Source organism: Idiotropiscis lumnitzeri, chromosome 4 (assembly GCF_059441095.1).
Source record: "Idiotropiscis lumnitzeri isolate Australia: NSW breed Sydney's pygmy pipehorse chromosome 4, RoL_Ilum_1.0, whole genome shotgun sequence".
NCBI lineage: Eukaryota > Metazoa > Chordata > Actinopteri > Syngnathiformes > Syngnathidae > Idiotropiscis > Idiotropiscis lumnitzeri.
In genome coordinates, this window is record NC_142394.1 from 15,556,916 (window position 1) to 15,578,415 (window position 21,500).

General features: G+C 39.8%; 2 protein-coding genes across 6 annotated transcripts in view; one reads left to right on the forward strand and one right to left on the reverse strand.

Annotated features, from left to right (window-relative positions):
• Positions 1–7,918, reverse strand: part of atp8a1 (ATPase phospholipid transporting 8A1) — a 96,343-nt gene extending 88,425 nt beyond the window's left edge. For all 5 annotated transcript variants that reach the window (XM_088295009.1, XM_088295007.1, XM_088295011.1 and 2 more), the window contains exon 1: positions 7,605–7,918. In XM_088295009.1, the coding sequence (XP_088151135.1) occupies positions 7,605–7,653 (49 nt within the window). In that variant the 5' untranslated portion in view covers positions 7,654–7,918. The remainder of the gene's footprint in view (positions 1–7,604) is intronic.
• Positions 7,919–14,387: 6,469 nt separating this feature from the next.
• grxcr1a (glutaredoxin and cysteine rich domain containing 1 a) lies at positions 14,388–20,200 on the forward strand. The gene is made up of 4 exons (XM_088294919.1): positions 14,388–14,913; positions 17,033–17,272; positions 18,081–18,146; positions 19,729–20,200. Exons 1-4 carry the CDS (start codon positions 14,536–14,538, stop codon positions 19,906–19,908), a joined length of 864 nt encoding a protein of 287 aa, XP_088151045.1. The 5' UTR covers positions 14,388–14,535; the 3' UTR covers positions 19,909–20,200.
• The last annotated feature ends 1,300 nt before the right edge of the window (positions 20,201–21,500 follow it).

Here is a 21,500-nt window from a genome sequence, read left to right on the forward strand (position 1 = left end):
TGTGATCTGGTCAAGTACGAATCTGCCACACGATTCATTCAATAATCATGCGCATCATGTGGCTAGTATCATAGACGGAATAATTATATTTAACTTATCAACTGCTGTTTCAGGGTAAAACAATTGTCAGATTTTAGTTATCAAGATTCAACAAGCCTCTAATATCATTTTTATCTGCTCATCGCCGCTGAAGAAAGATCTGTCTATTATTCATTCATGGCAGATAAATATTTCAGTAGACAGAGCAGCCAGAGTCTATTCATAGGAATCCCACTCCAGACATGAACACCACCCGCACCATCAACTTCAGCATTTGTGAATGAGGAGAAGAGCTGCAGGGGGGCTATAAATACCACCTCAATTTAAGCTACAGCAACATCGATAAGTCGCTTATCAGATCACAATGCTGTAACCGGCCCTTGCAGCGACAACAGGGCAGCTGCAGGATTAATCTCCCCCTCTCTATAGGCTCAGCAGACTTCATAGGAACGGCCAAGGGACACGAGATGACACGGGCAGCTGGGGCTATCTGTGACATCACGGAGGCTGGCCTGGCTCAGATTAGCAAGAGATCTGCATAGACGGGAAGCTTTCCCTGACTTTATGAATGGTCAAAGTGAGGGTCATGTGATGCAGTCCACTGAGGCAGAAACAAAGAGTGTATCGTTAACAATGCTCATGCTTGATTGTAACCTTAATATAAAGTAGTCTGTCATTTGTTCTCAGAACAAAAGACGCAGTTGTAATGTTTTATTGAAAGAATATTAGGAACATGAGAAAATAGCAGTGAAGCAAAGTAGACCAGAGGAAGAGCAGGACGATAAAACATTTGCATGCGATTAGGTCCTTTCTAGTCATTTGAGCTTTAAATGCTCCAAAAATTTCACGACAACCCAGCTTGACCAAACAGTGTTCTATGTGGCCTCAGCTCGGCACACGTGGAACCCCAGCAGACCAGAAATAATACCCTGCGGAGTCTTCTCCAGCCATTGTCTTTTAACAATTAATATTCAACTATATAAGAGCAGATAGCCAAGAATCAGATCTGATGTGGTGGCCATGAAGCAGCAAAGTTTAGGTCAGCTTGTTGGCATTTTCTGTTGCGGTACAACCAATCCAAGAGTCCAGATTCCATAAAAAGAGGATTTATCATTCCTAACAATACAATAACAAGCTGAAATGGACAAGACTGCTTGGTGGACACATCATTAAAACTATTATTGCAGGAACTTGACAACTAGGAAGGATGGCGAGCTAAGTTTTCTTCCTCTGTGAAGTTGCCGATCTGACGAGACCTTTTCCTGACTTCGTCCTCCAGAGACACAACCACACAAACTCTCTTCTTATGGCATGTGCAAGCTCGGGGCGCTTTCCTGCTGCTCATGCATGCGTGCGACAGACCAACAACACAATTAACACTTAAGTCGTTTAGCATCTAGTGTCGCGAGTGAGGAAACAGTTATTATGATTTGACGCTCGGTTGCTGTCACAGAGTTACTGAATTGCCGGTTATTAACTGACTTACGAAAGAGCAAACTATAAGAAAGGCACACAAAATTCTCAATCTTGTCACTCTTCAGGCGGACGAGGCTTAAAGGGTGCGTCAATGACGGAATGCTCTAGATAGCGTGAAGAAGGAGCAGTCGACTTAGTTGTCCTCAAAAATTGCTGCGAGGGTAAATGGACGCTGAAAAGCCGCCATTACCTAGAAAACTCCAACAATCATTTGGTCAATGCATGGCTTCATCCCCACATCTTACCTGCCAATCACCACTTTAGTGTCAATTGTGAGAGAGGATTTGGCAGATAAGCGTGCGAGCTAAGGCCGCAAACCGGATGCTCGTTGCCATCTGTCTTGCTTTAACACGCATGGCCTCAGTTTAGAGAGCAGATGCAGGTATCAATGTCCTTTTACATCAATAAGAAAATCCAACTTTTCACAGTCAGTGTTGAATGCTTTTTATTTTTTTTCGCTTGTCGGATACATTACCCTTTTTGTTATAAAGATGACTTTCGCCTGTATCACGTTTACGTGTGGCCTGTCTTGTAACAATGGGGAGCATAGTGCTATATAAGCTAATGAGATCTAACTTGGGCAGCATTAGAGGCAATTTACTCATTTACAAACCAATATTTTACGACTGATGTTGATTTCTAATTAAAATATCAATGTTTGGATATGATGCATTGTAAGCACCACAAGCTAACTGGGACTCATCTAAACAACTGGTCTTATGAACGACGCATCATGGCACCAGCTTTTATTTGGGGAGTATAATAATAATAATAATAATAATAATATTCCCTTTATTAGTCCCACAATGGGGAAATTCGAGATTCGAACCCAGGCCTCCTGGGGAGACTGGGTCCTGAACGCGGCGCCTTAGACCACTCGGCCATCCTGGCATTTTGTCTCCATGGATGCATGAGTTTTCTATGGATTTGCAGGCTTCAGACAACATTCCAAAAAAAAACGCAAACATATTCATTGAATACAGTAGTCAACGTTTTCTATCGCTATGAACGTCAGTGCGGATATTTGTGTACCTGTATCTTTGTCAGTGTTCCCTGCATTTCACTGGCAACCAGTCCAGTGTGTAATTTGAGCAACTCTCGCCGAAGGTCAGCTGTGTTCAGCTCAGCTTACCTGCGAGCCTCATAAAGATAACTTGTATTGCAGGGGTGCCTCACCTTTTTGGACCCAAGATGTACTTTTCAAGTATCCAAGCTCCCAAGACCAACCGGTTCAGTGTCAACAACGCAAACCCACTCACCTTTCCAGCATGCAACTAGCATCATAACACTTTTTCTTGCCGACAACCACTAGACATCGCATCACTCTCACTCTTGGCTCCGCTCTCAAACCGCACACACGCATACCAATTTGTACGATGAACACTAGCCATAATTGACCATAACCTAACATGAACGATACAGAAAAAGAATCCCGAAACAAAGCAGGTAGATCTGAGTTTGACAAAGTAAAAATAACAGCCTACCCAAGTTGTAGACCTGACACTGGGAGACGGGGGAAGGGACACACTTTTGCAGTGCATAAGCCATTTTTGCAAGGAACATCCTGACAGTAGCTTCTGCACAGCATTTTAAAATGCCGCACCAGATTCCTTTTGTTAGCCAATGTCATTGTTTCACTGAAGATTAGACGAATGAACTTTCAAAGAGAATACACTGAAAAATTATTATTATTATTGTTATTATTATAACAGTTGTGATTGCAAACTGCGAGACACTGCTGACCGCTGTTTACTTCCTGTCTTGCGGGTCATGCACTACTTTTTGTGGATGTGAGACTGATGGGATGAGCAGGCTGTAGTGTACACTAACAAATATATATATATATATATATTAGTAATGTCACCAAAATTAAATAAATATATAAATTTCCCCCCAATACCTCCCACAGTTGACTTATATTCAGTGCCCAGTCCACCAGTAATGCCAATCAACTGGCTGGGCACTCCTGTGGTTTAGAATATATCTGTATGGGGGGATTGTTGAGGACACCTATGGAATGTGTTTTAAGAGAACATTGCCATCATATTTTACATGAATAACAATGTTGACAAATGTGTTATTTCTGCCCGCTGTATGTAGAGATAGACAGTGAATGTCACCTAGGTATGTTGATTTTGGCAACAAATGAGGGTGCAGACAGACAGGGGCATTGAGGGGTGAGGCGGCACGTGGTGGGCAAGCCTCGGAAGTGTGCACTGATGGGCAGGCGGCTGGCGGATTAGGCGGTAAGCTTGGTAGAGAGGGCTGCCCTCTCTCTCTCTCTTGATGGAGGCATGCCTCGTGTGCTAGTTGATAAAAAAAAACAAAATAGTTGGGTGGCAAGTGTGCAGAAAATGGAAATTGGAGCCTATAGTTGCTGCTTTATTTGAGGCTTTTTACTCTTTCGACTAGAGCAGCAGCATCAATTTTCTATGGACTCCATATTAGTGTTGAATTATTTAGCTTTGTTCCAGTAGAATGCACAGGTCTCCGGTAACAATAAAACAAACATCTCAGTTGTGGCGCTGAGAAGGATGACAAATTGCCTTGTAATTACCAGCTCAAAAGGTGGCGTTTAAAAAGCTAGTGGCACATTAGCAGTTGTGTTTGTGTTGTATGTGTTTCTCAAAAGATGCTGGGACTGACACTCACCTCATGACCACGTTTAGTACAAATCAATTGCTACCATACAATCACACTAGCAGCAATTCTAATATTTTGTCAACTTATTTATCCACATAACAGGGGTTTTCTTTCTTTAGTAAACTGTAAGAATTAATAATAAAAGTCAATTATTAACTATGACAACAAAACACACAAAATACATTACAGTGGAGCCTAGAATGCAGTGATGCCCAACGATTGTGTCGTGGGCCATTAACGAGCTGTGGGAAATGATCTAATTTTACTTAATTGGCCAGAAAATTACAGTATTATTTATTTACAAATAATACAGTATATTATAGTGACAGGAAGAACAACTAAATGCTCTTATAGCTTCTCGTAGATGGCAATAGGTAAGGTTGGGAAACACTAATATATGTATAAAAAAATAAATGGATATGGCAATTCTGATTAAAAAAGGATTTGTAATGATAACAGTCAAATCCATTGTACATTTATTTATTTTCATGTTTAGTACTGGGATTAACGAAACACTGATAACTGTCACTGTTCTTGTCCTGTCTGTGTTTTTTGTCTCTTTTGTTTTTTCCTTTTTTTCAGCTCCAGCTGGAGTGGAGACCGTCCCCTCCAGTGGCGCACCTGTTCTGCATGTCAAATCAGTAGGATATTTAAGGACTCCGACTTCTGTTGTGCTTTGTCTGATTACTGACCTTGTTGCTGTTCCTGCTCAAGAGCATTTTCTAGACGTCTCGTTCATGTACTTTTGCTCTAGTTTTTTTTCTTGATCCTGGTTTTTGTAAAGTACTTTCAGTTGTAAGTTACTCGTGGTTGACTTTTGCTTCACTAGTTTGTAATTGTAATTTTCGTTTTTTTGTACTTTCGGTGTTCAATTTTCCTTGCTACATGCGAGCGCTGTATGTTTCAAATCTGGTTTTCCTGGCTCTGTTTAGCCGCTTTATGTGTTTGTCAGAGTCTGACTTTTGTGGGATCCAAGTTTTCTTACAATTTAGTTGTTGAACTTGTCAGTAACAACAAACAAACGGTCAAAATTATTCATTCATTTTCAAGTTTTTTTTTTTGAATGTTACAAAAACGTTATCTTTGTAACAAGAACAAAATGCAGGTGTTAAAATTAAATTTAGATTAGAAATTTAGTTATTCATTTTGAAAAGAAATAGAAAGACCAAAAAAAAAAACATTTCAAAATTGGGAACTAAAAATCGAATAATAAATCAAATCGGGGATTGAATCGTTACATCTCAAAGGCCGCAAATGTTTCTAAAGCAGGGGTGAGCAGCCTATGGATAGTGGACAGTTTAGAGCATTTGATCCAACTGGCTTTGCAATTCCGGCACCAAACACATTTAGAGCAATCTTTAGTGGAAAGGAATATAAAATTGATGTCAAATGGAAAACAAGGTCCTCCACCCCTGCTAGATACAACACATGCGCTAAATTACTAAGACTGACTACTGGCTACAATACTTGCCTGAGACTGCTGTTACCGCAAATGCCGTTCCACAAACAGAGAGAGAAACACACACTCTAATTAGTATAGACCATATAACACGCTCTTATTTATCCCTGGAGATACGATAAGTTATTGCTCCTGTCTGGTGAGGTCAGAGCTCAGGGTAGACCACAAAACAGAGATGAAGCATTTCATAAAACATCCACAAACATGGACGGGTTTAATATGTACACAAAGTACAGTAGCCATCTTGGTCACATGGATAGAAACAGCTGGAACTAGTTCATGGATCCTCTTTTTGAGCATCTGCATCATTTTCACCCTGCAGTGGAAAGTTACTGGTGCAGTGAAGGGTCCCAGAGACAAACACAATGGCTGTGTTGTATATGTCTACGTGTAGTGCGTCTAGTGAGTGTGTGTATGTGAGCAGACACTTGTTAGTGTGCTGTCAGGCTTGAGGTAGTGATGTTGCCTAGGCTGTGTGGGCAGGAGAGCCGGTGCTGGGCATCCCCCGTTTGCATGGGCAAGAACCAGGTCAGCTGCAAGCTACATTTGTTTCACTTCAAGAGGCATCACCACACACACACACACACAAGGAGACACTAATATGAGGGGCCGACAGGGAGAGTTTAGTCATAATTTCAGTAGTGCGTATGTGTGTGTGTGTAAGCAAGAAAAATCTGTTTCATTAGACTCTGAGAGCGTTTCAGAAGTGTGTGAGACCATTTAAGTAGTTTATGCCGGCATTTTAGTAGAATGTGTGATTATCTTCCGGTGGTGAGTTTCAGTTAAAATGTCTTCAGTAATGTGTGCGAGCATTTCAGCTGCGTGTGTGAGCGAGAAAACTGTTCGTTAGTTTGTGTTTCTTTGGTGGGTGGAAGCGTTTTCGTAGTTAAGCGTGAGCGCGATAACATTTTCAGTTATGATGCGATCCTATTTTAGTGGTGTTCAATATTTCAGTCATTTGTGAAAGCGTTTGAGTCGTGTATGTTAGCAAAAAAAATAAATACATGTGTGAGCCACAAGTGTGTGAGCGTGTGCGTGAAAGCTTTTGAGTAGTATGTGTTAGAAAACATTTTCAGCAATGTATGTGAGACAGTTTTAGTAGCTGCGTGTGAAAGCATTTTTAGTGTATGTTAGTGAAAAAACATAATTAGCCAGTTGAGAGCGTGTCATTAACATGTGAGCATTTTAGTAGTGTGTATGAAAGCATTTCAGATTTCATTTGTCTATGTTAGCCCAAAAAATCTGTACTGTGTCTGTGTGCATTTCAGGAGTGTGTGGAAAACAAAAACATGTTCAGTAATGCGCAAGAGCAATTTAGTAGGGCCTGAGAGCATTTTAGTTCATTTGAGCATTTCGGTAGTGCATGAGAGCAAACAACATTCAGTCGGGTGTATGACAGCATTAACACAGAGTGTTAGCGACGACATTCTCTGTAGTTTGTGTGAGAGCGAGTGTGTGCAAAAGCATTGTGAGTAAATGTGAGAGCAATTCAGTCATCTTAGCCATTTCAGTAGTGTGTGAAAGTGTTTAATAGTATGAGAGGCATTTCACTAGCGCGTGAAAGCATCTCAACCCCTGAATAGTGTATGTTGGCACAACAAAAAATTATATTGTGTGTCGGAGTGCATTTTTGGACATATACATTTTCAGTAGTGGATGTGAGCAGGGTAGGAAAATGCACGAGTGAGTGTGAGAGCGTTTCCAGTGGTATTTGTGAGAGGAAATCCTAAATGATGTCCCTGATGTTGACTCAACACGGCTGTGGATATGGACAAAGTACAATGGAAAAGCGTGATAATAAAAACGGAAATGAAATGTTTAACACGAAGTATAAAGGGAGGTTTCATCGTAAGACTTGGGTTGAAAAGCGCATTTTCGTCTTATGTTGTTAGTTTTGCCCTCACCAGGAAATAACCACAAAATGCAGACTAGAATTTGTTTATCAAAATACATAATGTTTAGTTGTGTTTTTATGAAATCTACATACCGTCCGCCCGCGTCCGAAGATCTGACATGGTTCTCTGGACCGGCGGCATCTCGTCACGCTAAGCCGGGTGACAGCACCTGTCAAGCGGCCGCGGCTGCTCAGTCGAGCCGCCACTGACAGCTTCTCCGAGAACGTCAGTATAGTTTTTAAAGAAAAGGGGGGTCAAATCCCCTCCCACGCAGCGCGGTGCTTGCTAGCGTGGGCGTGGAGGTCGGGAGCCTTCGTTTCTTGTGTTCGTGGTTCCCCGCGGCATCCCGGTGGTCATTACGGGCGGTCGGACCTCCTCGACACACTGCCGCGGTACAAGCTTGAGTGCATCTGCCGTAAAGTGAAGTGGAGGGGGGGCGGCGGTGTCTTGCACGTCAGACCGTACCACTCTCAGCCGCAATGGGGGTGAATGACAATGACTGAGCACAAAGACCATCAAAAAGTTGCCTTTTCAGTCGCTAATAAAGTCACAATTTGAAATTGTTGTTTAGATTTAAGACAAACTGTCCCTTATCATCAGTCGTAATTATCAAGGAATTGTTTGTTTCAAGTGCTGCTTGGTCTGGAGCGACCCCCTCCGGCGGTTGCTTTCGTGTACATGTTAAAATTAACTAGTACAGAGGTTGGAGTTGACTGTGATTTTAGTACAGTACATCAGTAATACAGACTGCATGTGTAATTCCAGTTTTCCTTTCAGAAAAAAGAAATAATTGAAAGTGGTATTTTGTCCAGTGAATAAATAATCTCAGACTGTAAACTGTAAATGAAATCAGCAACATACTCAAATTAATGTACACAAAATATATATATATATATATATATATATATATATATATATATATATATATATATATATATATATATATATATATATATATATATATATATATATATATATATATATATATATATATATATATATATATATTCAGTTAGTTGTAAACGTCTTAAATGCATGGAGCCAATATTTGAGGTGAATAACATAATATGGATTATAATGAACATCATAGTCTAATTTAATGGCGTATGATTGGAGATGCCATAGCAGGACATCATCGGCCATCGCATGTCTTCAGTTTTGAGGCTGACGAGATGCATTTTAATTGTGAACAGCCAATCAGAATGACCACTGTTTCACATACTGAAATTGATGGCTCAAAATTCTTTAAAATCACATCTAAAAAGCATCGTGACTCAATTCTTTGCAATGTATTCACTGCTTTTTCCTTAGGTTTATTCCTGCTTGTATTTTGAGTATATTTTTTTCAATTTATGTTTTGAAACCGTGACAATACGCTTCAATGAAAGTTTACGTTCACAGGCAGTCAAGGAACTCTGATTTGAAGCTATATAGTAAGTGAGGTAGTAAGATGCTCTTCCTTCGAAATTATGTGGTCAAATTCCTTCTTGGGTCCAGACACTTGGAATGCAATACCAGATTGAGTAGCTGTTAAAAAAAAAAATACAAAAAAATGACAGTTTTTGTTTCACATTTTCTCATGTTGTCATTGCATTAAACACTTTTTTCTCTAACCTCGGCAAGCCATTTCTAAATTATAAGGTCATCACTTCACAGTGATTTCTTATTTCCCCATTTCTGTTATGTCTTAAACGCACCAGATATAATTTTCTCATTTACCTTCACCACATCAAAAAAACATGTTTCTCTCATGCCCGTATCATCATTAAATGTTCCCATCACGGGCATACAGTATATGCAGTACCGTATTGACCCAAGCAAGCTCAGCATAGAGTTCCATTGTGAAAAATATTGATGTACAGTACAGACCGCAGTTAACATGCAAATCACGCTGTGAGAGTGGAACATTGGTACAGCAGCAGCACCACTGCAGTTGCATGCGAGAACTGCAACATTTACACACACATACATACACGCACACACACCCCCCCACACACACCAAGTTGTCTCAAGTCCACACTGAACATGCAGGTCTTTTAATGTATCCCCTGTACATAGTTTAGCCATTGTACATTGCTTGCCTATGTCCATCCTATTATACATGAATTTGCATGAGGAGGGATGTAAGTGTGACTATTTATACTCACACTGCGTTGCTAAATAATGCATGGGCAGCGTATTGGGTCAACATGTCGATGAAGAAGCATATTTTTAAACACTGCAAGCTGTGAGTGTGTTAAAATAAGCCGAAGAGTCTCCACATGCAAAGATAAGGAGAAGATCTCCACAATATCTCCTCCTCCTCATTTTCCAAAGATTGCCTGTGTTTTCCCCCCACGCCGCCTAATTTAACATCAGCTCGCCACCACGGGGATTTGGCTCCATGGTTCCCACGGTTGCTAGGCAACAGTGACAAGAAGCCTGCCTCCTCAGTAGTGAACGTGTGTCTTTCTGTGTGAGTTCGAGTGTGAGTGTGTGCGCGTGTGTGTGCGTGCGTGTGTGTGAATGCAATGTCTTTTATGTTTTATAGTACACGTGATGACATGGTTGACTAATTGAAATAGGCGTTGGCGTTTCTACTCCTAATATCCAGCGCATATAAAAAGTCTACATGTCTATGCACAAATTTAAAAAAAAGAGACCAAAATAAATAATTTCAAAACTTTTTCCATTATTCGTCTGACCTTTGTAAACTGTGCAAATATTTAACTCAAATATTTAATGTTTAATGGGAGACAGCACACACCAGCCACCATTTAAAGTAAGCTTTTAGGTCAAGAATCACCGTTTCATGCACATCATAATTCCCGGTTCAAACTAAAAAAGGAAAGAAAATTACCATTTTTGAGGCGCTAAAATTTTTCAATTTGCTAAAAAAACACATTTGGGTCAGGGAGATCCAGAAAATCATGATTGTGACCATTAAATACAAACAAATGGATTACTTGACTATTTTTTTTCAATTTGCTTTCTGGAAAAGGACAGCCTGCCTCTTTTAATGCTTTTTGCGAATATTCAACACGATATACATTGAAAATAATACAAAAGGCAATGTAAGCTGCATCATTCTGGCGGAGAGGCCCACACGCTGCTGGAAATGATCAGGCCTTGTGACATGAAGCTGTTTTGAGTTGCACTCTGCCCTCTTGTGGTTCACAAATCGTCTGCTAAGAATGGCCAACTGACCTCAAAAAGCCTTCTGGCAACAAAGAGGACTCTAAAAACAAGCACTATAAAAATCCAATAAAACGCGAGGTAAAATTAGGCAGAAGAACCACGTGCTACATTCCAGCCAATCAACAGATAACAAATTTAATGGTGGAAAAAATATTTTGATCGACTATAACAATTTGTATTGAGGGGGTTAAATCAATCAATCAAAACTAAGCATTAATATTTTTGTATAAACCAAGTGATTGATACAGTTCATTGGATCTCAAAAGAGAATAGAATTAAGTTCCACCATTTTCTCAACGATGTTAAAAAAATGCGGCACAATATCTGTTTGGCAGGTGTTTATCCAATTAAACGAGACTGGTGTGAAACAACATTTGTGTGACAATGAAGAGCTTCTCGCAACAGTGGAGAAATGATAATGGAGGAAAACACTTCACCGTGATATAAAAAGTCCTCATCAAAATGAAAATGATATATAAAGACCACAGCTAATTTATTCCAAGCATAAAAACTGCTCACACTTCCGCCGTGTATTACGGGAGCGTAAGACTAATGTTCTTAGGTTCATCTCAGTCCAAAGATGGTCGAGTATAAGACACATTACAGTAATGTGATATAATACGACAGATGATCTTAAGACAGCCACTGGACACTTCATTAGGTACACCTGCACTATACTGTGTAATGACATCCAAATCCAACATTGCTGATCAAATATGAACATTTTTGTGTGCGTGCATGGGTTTTACCCAAGGGGTCAAACCGCAGAAATCACACCAAGTGACGCTGTCACCAATCTGAGCTGATGTGTCACGTCTCAGCTGCATCAACTCACACCACACGCACACAAACGCACTATAAATAAATCGTAGAATGGGACGTGGCAATACAAGTTTAATTTGTTCAACAGAAAACAAATCAATGGACACATTATGCTGGTCAACATCAAATTTCAATCAGTGATGGCTTCATCTGTCCCTAAAACTATTTTTAACGATGATTTAAAAATGTGTAAACTTTTTTTTTCTAGAACATCAGGTTTTTGAGGTATTTTGATTTTTTGTTTTTCAGTTTGACTGTGTGATTTATCGCTGTGATGTTTCAGGAAAAAGAAATTCCACCTGCTGTTGAGCCTAGCCCTTAATCCATAAATATTACTAAATGTATTACTGTACACGTTACATTCTTATGATGAAAACTTGATGTGCCACATTAAAAACAAGGGTGGATTCTGATTTAGTGCAAAAACGTCTAGAGAAGCTTACTTGCTTCTCTAATTAAAATGTTATTTTTTTATTTTTACAAATGTGGTGATCATCTTTATTTTATATTTTTTAAATCATCTCACTGACCACGGCTCTGTTCAAAACACACTTAATTTTTCTTTTTAAGTGCCACCCTATGCGCTCTTGCACGGGTCTGCTAAAATACCAAAACTTGGTTTAGCCCACCTCTGGGCAGATGTCGGCCATGCCTCGCGCCAGACTTGCACTGCATGGGCATGAAAATAGAACTCATAGTGACAATCGCAGAGTCAAGCTTGTCAAAGTTGACTTGCTGTCAGCCGGAATTAACAAAAGTTACGATGAATGATATATTGAGAATTTTCGGGCACTACTGGGCAATACCTCAAAGTAAGCTTGGAAAGGGTTTCAAGTTTTATGTCTCATCAAACCTTTTCTATTTTAAAAGTAAGTGTGCTATCATTGGTCTCTAATACTGCTAATACTAATTCAGTTACCTATAACGTAGTGATTCACAGTTGTCTGTTCAAATAACAAGAGTTGTCTTTTAATTATACTCTTGCAAGAAGAGGCGCAGTTGTGGTGAGTGCAAATACAGAATGAAGAGTGCAACGTTGTCCGACTGACAAAGTAAGTGACTGGGAAAAGACAGATCCACGGAGATAACCTTGGCCACTGAGCCTCATGCAGCTTAACCAAGACAAAGACTTTATTATCCCATCACATGTAGCTGCCTGCAGCGCTATATTTCCATTAGAGTCGCGATAGGATGGCCAGGATGGCCGAGTGGTCTAAGGCGCCGCGTTCAGGACCCAGTCTCCCCAGGAGGCCTGGGTTCGAATCTCGAATTTGGCTGCCAGGATGGCCGAGTGGTCTAAGGCGCCGCGTTCAGGACCCAGTCTCCCCAGGAGGCCTGGGTTCGAATCTCGAATTTGGCTGCCAGGATGGCCGAGTGGTCTAAGGCGCCGCGTTCAGGACCCAGTCTCCCCAGGAGGCCTGGGTTCGAATCTCGAATTTCCCCATTGTGGGACTAATAAAGGCAATATTATTATTATTATTATAAGTGCAACATCCTGTCCTACCCGTCTGTGGTGACATCACACAATAAACATAAATTACAAAAAAAGCAAAACACAAACTGGTCACGCCAACATGTTTTGCTTTTTTGTGATGTGCATTTCTCTCATTGAGTGATTTTCCTTGATTTCCTTGCAGGCATTCACATGATCAGGAGTCTGTAATATTTATTTATGTTAGGTTAGTTTAGTTCAATTTATTTAAGAAAAATATTAGTCAAAGAAACATTACAAACACACGCATCTCTAATGTATTTAATTAAATAATAGTATGAGTTTAATTTGTTCCATGCTTGTAACACGAAACAACGCGTCTCAAATCATCATTACATTACCAAGTAATCTGTTCCTGCCCCCACCCCAAAAAATAACAAAAAATTTGGAAGGATTGTCTTATGCTACTCAATAATTGTACTTTAGAAAACATGCAGCAATCACATAATTAAATACAAAGTAAAGAATGAAACACTTTGTGCATCATGATTAATTTGTGAATTCTAGTGTGTCCAACTTGGCCACCAGAGACAGAAAAAATCTAAAGGAAGACACAAATGAAGATTACTTTCACAACTACTGTGACTTTATACACTGCAGTAATGCAATTTTTTTTTCCTAAAAGAGGATAAAGAATATATACAGCAGATCCTGCATGCTCATTTCAGTTTTTTTATGTTTTTTTTTTAAAATACGTATTTATTTTTTAAATATTGTCATCTTTTTCACACTCTTATTTTTTATTTAACTCATTCACTGCCAGCCTAGATAAATCGAAAATACTTTTTGGCGTCTATATCCGTCAATGGCAATAAATGAGTCAAAAAAAGACACTTAAAGTAGTTTTTTTCTAGGGAAATAAGAAGAGGAATTGTTGGAAGTTAGTGAAAGGCAAAGTTGTGTGGTTGTTTTAAAAACACAACGTGTAATTCTCTTTGAATGATGTTTAGTTTGACAATAAACTTCAACTCGCAATAAAAAGCTTGATGCTTCTTTTTTGAAACTGCTGCTTGCTTTGAAGTGAGTTGAGTTCACCGACAATTAACAAAACTAACAAAAACATTGTTATGTTTTGTTGTTTTTTTTTGCACATCTATGAATGACCTGGCCCACCTGCCTGTATTCAAAATCCCAAAGCTTGGCAAGCCCTGGTATATTTGTTCGTAATGCGATGTGGCTGGAGGCAGGTGGGGTCAAAGTCAAGGATGTCCACTGGTTTGATTAAAGCGCACAATGACAACCCATTAGAAGTCGTGTGTCAAAGCTTGGGTGAAAACTGTGTAAAGCCAGATGCATAATGCACACGGCGCGATCACCTTACCTCGCCGGCCAGGTTGCTGTGGCAACAGAACATGCATAATTGAATGGCAGCTGAGTGTGACTGGAAGGCAGCTTAGGCCGGCGGCCCTTTTTTAGATCGGATTAATAGGTGCTGGTAAATCCATGGCAAACTCAACTCAGAGCGAGAAGGAGGGAGCCGCCCTGCCAAATTGTTCACCGTGATGTAAAGCGGAGCATAGGGGTGCTCAAAAATGGACGGGACGGCAGTGGAGGCTCAGGTCAAGCCCCAGAAACGGGTGAGGTTTCGGGTGGCTTCGGGGAGCAGCGGTCGCGTGCTGAAGGAGATGTTCAAAGACGAGGGGCCCTGCGACTCGCTCGACTCGGACTGCACCAGCAGCTCGGCGGCCAGTGGGGACGGACCCCCCTACGGAGGGTATTTGGGGTCCGAGCTGGACGACAGCGAGAGCGAACCCGACGAGCTGCTGGTGTACGCCGCCGGGGCTGCCAAGGACCGGACGTTCACCTCCAAAAGGGTCAACATCCTCAGCAAGAATGGTACCGTGAGGGGGGTCAAGCACAAAGTGAGCGCGGGTCAGACGCTCTTTGAAAACCTTCCGCATTGCAACAGTGTAAGTCCTGCTTATTACCACAAAAATTAAAAATCATAGATATACTGACATTCATATCATTACATGTGTATATACGTGTGTGTGGGTGTGTGTTTGTGTGTCATAGATGGAGTATACAAAAACTACAAAAAATGCAAAAGGAAAAGTTTGGTTTAAACTGAACATTTGTATATTTTTATATTAAGTATAGTTAGCACTGCATACTTTTTTTACAGAAATTTGCACACATTTTACATGATTGATTGTTTTGTTTTTTTAACTGTAATCCAATTTAAATAAATTGAAAAAACATTCAATGATAATTACGAAAACAAATTCAAATTCATACATTTAGGCATAGTAGCAAAATTTTGATGCAGATTCATAGACCTGTTGAGCAGAGGGACACATTTCATGTCGCAAAAAAAAAAATCACGGCACACCACTTAGCAAAACAATTCACAAAATGTGGATATACAGTAAATGTATTGTAATGTAATTTCAATAAGTTATAAATCCGAAAAAGCCTACTAGAACATCTGAACCTTAATAGAAAATAATCAGAGGCACTTCAAATGTTGGCAGATGACTGCTGACTGACGTTCAACATAAATTTGAATTTGATTGGTTAAATCTGAACACAGCGACATCCCCACTTATAAGAGGGGGTGTGCAATTGTGCAACAGTACATCTTCGGTTTATTTTTACTTCCCCTCCTTCAATATTTTTTCTTCAATTGAGGTCACTTTAATGGTGAGAAAAGTATTCATTCATCGTAAGACATTTTTTTTTTAGAGAAACCTGGCATTTGAACAGGGGTGTGTAGACTTTTTATATCCCCATTAACCACTAGGCCAACCTTTTTGCCTGATTACTGCAGCTCAAGGCAAAGACAATGATTTTGATTACTATGTGATACAGTATATTGAGTACTTGAAAAGTATTGCAGCGCTTTACTAAAACAAAGATAATCTCACTATTAGTCCGCATAATTCTCCTCGGCAAAGAAACGTGCAGCTGTCTGTTCAGCTCGTGTCCTGCTCGCAAAAACAAGGTGCTCTTTGTGCACCGCCCTGCTACAGCAGAATGCAAAGTGCTGAGAATTCATTACCCTGATTAGTTTTTCTTGACACACTTAATGGAATGTATCATTAATCTTTAATTCCGCATTGACCTTATGCTCTGTTGCAGTCTTTCATGCTTGCCAGACAAGCAGCTACACTACACAACAAACTTTCTAACAAGACACCGGTGTACTGTTAGTGAAATTTATTGCCACTTGAATGGCACTGGGTGAAGAGTTGACCTGCAACAATGGCGGAAAATACAACAGTGTTGTAATCTGAAGAGGCACCCTCCAAAAAAACTAAAATATACAATACAATACAATACGTACACAATTTTATTTATATAGCGCAATTCACAAAAAAATCAGTGATGACAAATATGTGTGAAATATACTGTAAATCCATCCATCCAATTCTCTAGCCACACAAGAGGGTCACCGTGCTTCTCTTAAATGTACATATTTGCTATTACTGTGGTTTTCAGCGTGATGCAAGTAGCACCGGTAGTATGAGAGCTCCCTCTAGTGGTATGCAAAAGAATCACTGAATAAAATGCTCAAATTGTGTGTCACATTACAGGGGCTTACTTTTGTTTTAGTTTTTTGGTTTAATCCACCACAGTACATCTGTTAAGTACAGCTCAGTTGTAGTTCACAAATTCACCTATTCGTGGATTTTTTTTTTTTTAAATATAGGCAGACTGTTGTGAGAAGTCACATTTCGCTTTTATTGTACAGCAATAAATTATATTATTATATTAGTTATGTCAATCCCACTGAGGAAAACACAGCCAGAACAAGGGGGGAGCCAACCACCCCCTCCTTGAAATGTTCTTGGACCCCACAGGTGCCAGGAAAGACTTTTGGATATTGTGCGATCTTTCTGGGTTTTTTTTTTTTTTTCCACATTTCCGCCTGTTCTCAGTAGAAATCAGATGATTGATGTTCATCCGCATTTCCATTTTTATTTTATTTTTTTATGTTTTTGTTGGTTTTCCGACACCCCTTGAGATAGCCTGTCTCCCCCCCCCCAGGAGAGATGCAAAACGTCAATGATTATCTTTTCGCTCCAGGTGGAGTTACTGCTGGAGTTCGGCCGGATGGTGATCTACACCACCAGCTTCCGTGTGGTGAGAACCACTTTTGAGCGCTGCGAATTGGTGCGCAAGATTTTTCAGAACCACAGGCTCAAGTTTGTGGAGCGGAACATCGCTCTGGACAGCGACTACGGCAAGGAGCTGGAGGAGCGATGTAAGCGGGTAGGAGAGCCTCCATCGCTGCCTGTCGTCTTCGTGGACGGACATTACCTCGGGGTCAGTATCTTTTCTCTCTCTCTCTCTCTCTCTCTCTCGCTCTCTCTCGCTCTCCCTCTCTCTCTGTATATATAGTTTCTAAATACAGGTTCAATGCTGAAGAAGAGCAGTTCACATGTATAAATATTATTGTTTCATGAAAAGTCGAAAAAAACCAAAATTGGATGTAATAAAGCCTCGCATTGGTTTGTATTATTATTGTAATCAGATTTAGAACTTACTGACTTATTTTTATGGCACGCTTGTTTGGTAGAATTTTTTTTAAATTGTCATTCTGGATGCTTAAATGACTACAAGTCAAAGTGATTTGTAGTAAACAACTCTAATTGAAGCAGATGATTAAACTGTCTTTTACATCAATCAATGGTTCATTTACCTTTATTTTAGTTTAAGACTAACCTATAAGACCAAACCATTTATCAATAATGAATCATGTAAAACATAGTCAAATATCAGCTGTAAAGAGGATCTTGAAAAAATAATTACATGTCATCACAATATAATGGATGATTATCTTAAAAAAATGTTCAGTCCTAATATGTACAATATATACATTATTACACAGATATGCACGTCCTGCGCTGGTGATGTACCCGAATTTCCGTGTAAATCGGAATTAACGCATTTTCTTCTTTATTCATTTCTTTATTAGCGTTATTTATAGCCATTCAAAATGACACTACTTGAGCTAATTGGTCACGCCATGTGCGTTCATGATGCAGCGCCAGTTCAAAACTGGTTTGCTGACTTCCCACCATACCATCCTCTCTATTTCTCATTTATGTATTGACGTGTTTTTTTTTTTCAGGGTGCTGAGAAAATACTGAGCATGAACGAATCAGGAGAACTGCAGGATCTTTTGACAAAAATTGAGGTGAGTTATCAAATCTTATTATAAGCATCCACACAAACACATGCACAAGTACACATGCATGTCATCAATAAAACATGAGCAGTGTAAAAGATTAGCACAGTCAATAAGTGACCATCAATAATGGAAGGCCTGTTATTGATTTGGCTCACAACACATTAACTCCCACACTCAAATGCAGAACATGAATCGTACATTGTTTTACACAACTAATATAATGTAAATAAATGATTTGATAGACTTTATTTTAAATACCTAGATTAGGGGGTATGGCCACGGCAGGGATTTGATTGTGAGGGAGTGAATTTTTTTTTTTAAACGCCGATATAACAGACAGTGTGTGGGCAGGAGCTTCAAACTGGTTTGGACCCTTTAGAGCACCTCGTTGTGGTGCAGTGGAAGAGTCTTGTGATGAACCAGTGGGATATGTTCCAGCCACCAGAGGCTTTAAGAAGATTAAGCAGTTATTTGAAGGCATAATAAATATTTAAAAAGAAGTAGCGTCCATATTCCCAGGTCACAGTAGAAGTATTTGATTGGCAGTTGAGCAGGCAAAGTTTAACAATTTAACCATAGGTGGGCGCTTAAGCCCATTTTGCAGTTCCGTCCCGCATCGCCGGTCTGCAACCTGGGCACCCTTCCGGCCTTAGTCATAAAAATAATCGCCGACCTCCATCACCGTCCGTCTACATCCTTTTAAAGCGCTTTCGTCCTTGCATGCAAACCCCTTCGAAAAAAAAGAAAAGAAAAAAAAAAACATGCGGGGAACAGATAGGACCGGAACGTTTCTCAGACTCTTGGTGTCACACGAGGCAAATTCACAGATGAGCTTGGACCAGGCTCGCAATGTAGAGATGGCTGTATTTATTGAACTTTAGCCCTTTCCTTAGTTTAAACACAACTTAAGATGCTTATTTTGACTCTCAATTGCTTCTTCACACAGCCACCTTTCTCTCGCTCTCTCGCTCCCTCTCCTACTCTCGAGAGTGAGAGAAAGTGTGAGGGAGACAGAGAGAAAGTCAGAGAGAGGCAGAGAGAGACACCGACAGAGATAGAGAGAGACAGAGAGGAAGGGAGAGAGAGTATATTAAGAGATTACATTCAGCACCGAGAGCAAATATTTGAATTCTAGGCACGCGGTACTTAAAGGGACAGACAAAAACCCACATTCGGCTTTATTTAGTCCGTCCTTTTTTTTAAAATAAAATATAAATATTGTCCTCCATCCTCCGCCCCAAAAATGAACCATTAAACCATTCACCATTCAAATGTGACAGGCTTGTTAACAACACTGTTCTGTTTGTTGTGTCAAATTCACGAGAACATTTTATTTTTACTTTACAAAGTGAAATCAGTACTTCCATTGTCACTAGGGTATTTTTTTAGTATTCTTCCTGAGTTATCAAAACAGCACCAAAAAAATCTGAATGAGTGAAAATAGGCAAGTTCTTCAGCAAATAGTTGTTGGGTACAGATACAATTTTAAATGGTGGAATCGTGAATAATCAAATATTGTTTGTCGAGTGTGCCAGCACACCTAATAAACAGGACACATACTTCTTACGGGTCTCCCCCCCCCCCCCAGCGGGTGCAGCATCCCGAGACGTGCCAGAGCTGCGGGGGCTTCGCCTTCGTCCCGTGCCCGACGTGCCATGGCAGCAAAATGTCAGTGTTCCGCAACTGCTTCACGGACTCCTTCAAAGCCCTCAAGTGCACTTCCTGTAACGAGAATGGACTGCGGCCTTGCAGGAGCTGCAGCCAGTGAACAAATATGAGGATGTGAAGTGCCTGAACACATGTCTTTTCTTCCAGGGACCCCTGCCCCAAAAAGACTCTCCTACTCTATTGCCATTGTGAAAACGTTTTTATAATGAAACATGTCCTGTGCTTTTATAATACGTGATTTATATAAAAGAAAGACGAAACATATTAGATGGAATAGAACCGGGATGACAGAGCAATCTGGTGGATGCACAGTCAAGTGCTTTGAGGCTAAAAGTATTCATGCAAATTATTGTCTCTCAGCAGTTACACAATAAAGAAATACATGAACAGCAGTAAGAATCTTTATTTATTTTAATATGTACACCTGTAATACAGTGAACTATTCTGAATGCTTGAAGAGAATTGGTTCTCTCAATATTTCAAGTTCTCAAATGTTTATTTGGCATGCAAGGCTGTTCGAGTGAATGCATGACAGCCCTCACTGATGACAAATATTTTTCAACCATATTTCAAGACTCGTCTCTTAGAATTTACAGAACAGGAAAAATATTTTTTTGAAGCACAAATCTGGTATTTTTACACAAAATAGCCAAGTGTGCTAATCTCTCAGGAGTCACAGAATCCAATAGCAAAACATATTTTGTGTCACACACACACACACACACTCGTCTCTAAGCATTCACACAAAAAGGCATAGCTGTCTCTCAGTATTTAACCAAAAAGTATTTTTCACACACAAGCATATTAGTGTGAATGTCTTTTTCACAGCATGTAGAAAAAAAATCATACCATTAAATTGAATGGCTGTTTCTCAGCATTTTGAATCTCATCTTTTTGTGAATTACTGTCTCTCAGCTATGTAAACAAAATCCAATATTGACACACATCTGCATTTGTGTACTCCTGATTTAACTCAGCAAAAATAACAGTTTTACAACATATTATACTGTGAATACTTTTCTCACAGCATGCACAGACAATCTAACGCCATCATTGGGAATTGTTGTCTCTCAGCATTCAAGCACAGGGGTAAAAATATATACATTATCCCCACAGAACCTAAAGAAAATGGAACAATTTTTTCCACGATTTTCTCTCAGCATTCACGTTAATATTGGGAATGGCTGCTTTTCAGCACAAACAACGCAATAAAAAAAAATCCTCTCAGAGCTAAATAATGAAAATATTATGAACCACAATAGCATGTGTGGATAATTTCTCATCTCTCGACGTCTCTCAGCATTTGCGGCATAGATTTTTTTTCTTTTCTTCTCTGTAAATCTCAGAAACTAAAAAAAAGAGGGGGGGGGGCATTTTAAACCACAATGTGTGGATGATTGGCTCTCTGTATTCACCCAATAATTTGGGGGTGGGGGGATGGGGAATTTTGACGCTCAGCTTTCAGACCATAGGATTTTCTTTTATTTCCATTCTTAAAGATAAAAATGAAATACAAAAAAAGAAAATATTTTGAATCACAATCATGGGTCATTGTATGTCTCGCTGTATTCAGGCGACGGGGGCTTTTTTGTCGCTCTTTTTCTGTCAAATCAAAAAACAAACATTTTCAACCAGAATAGCACATGTGGGTGCGCGACTCTCAGCATTCACCGAGTATTTACATTTGTCTTT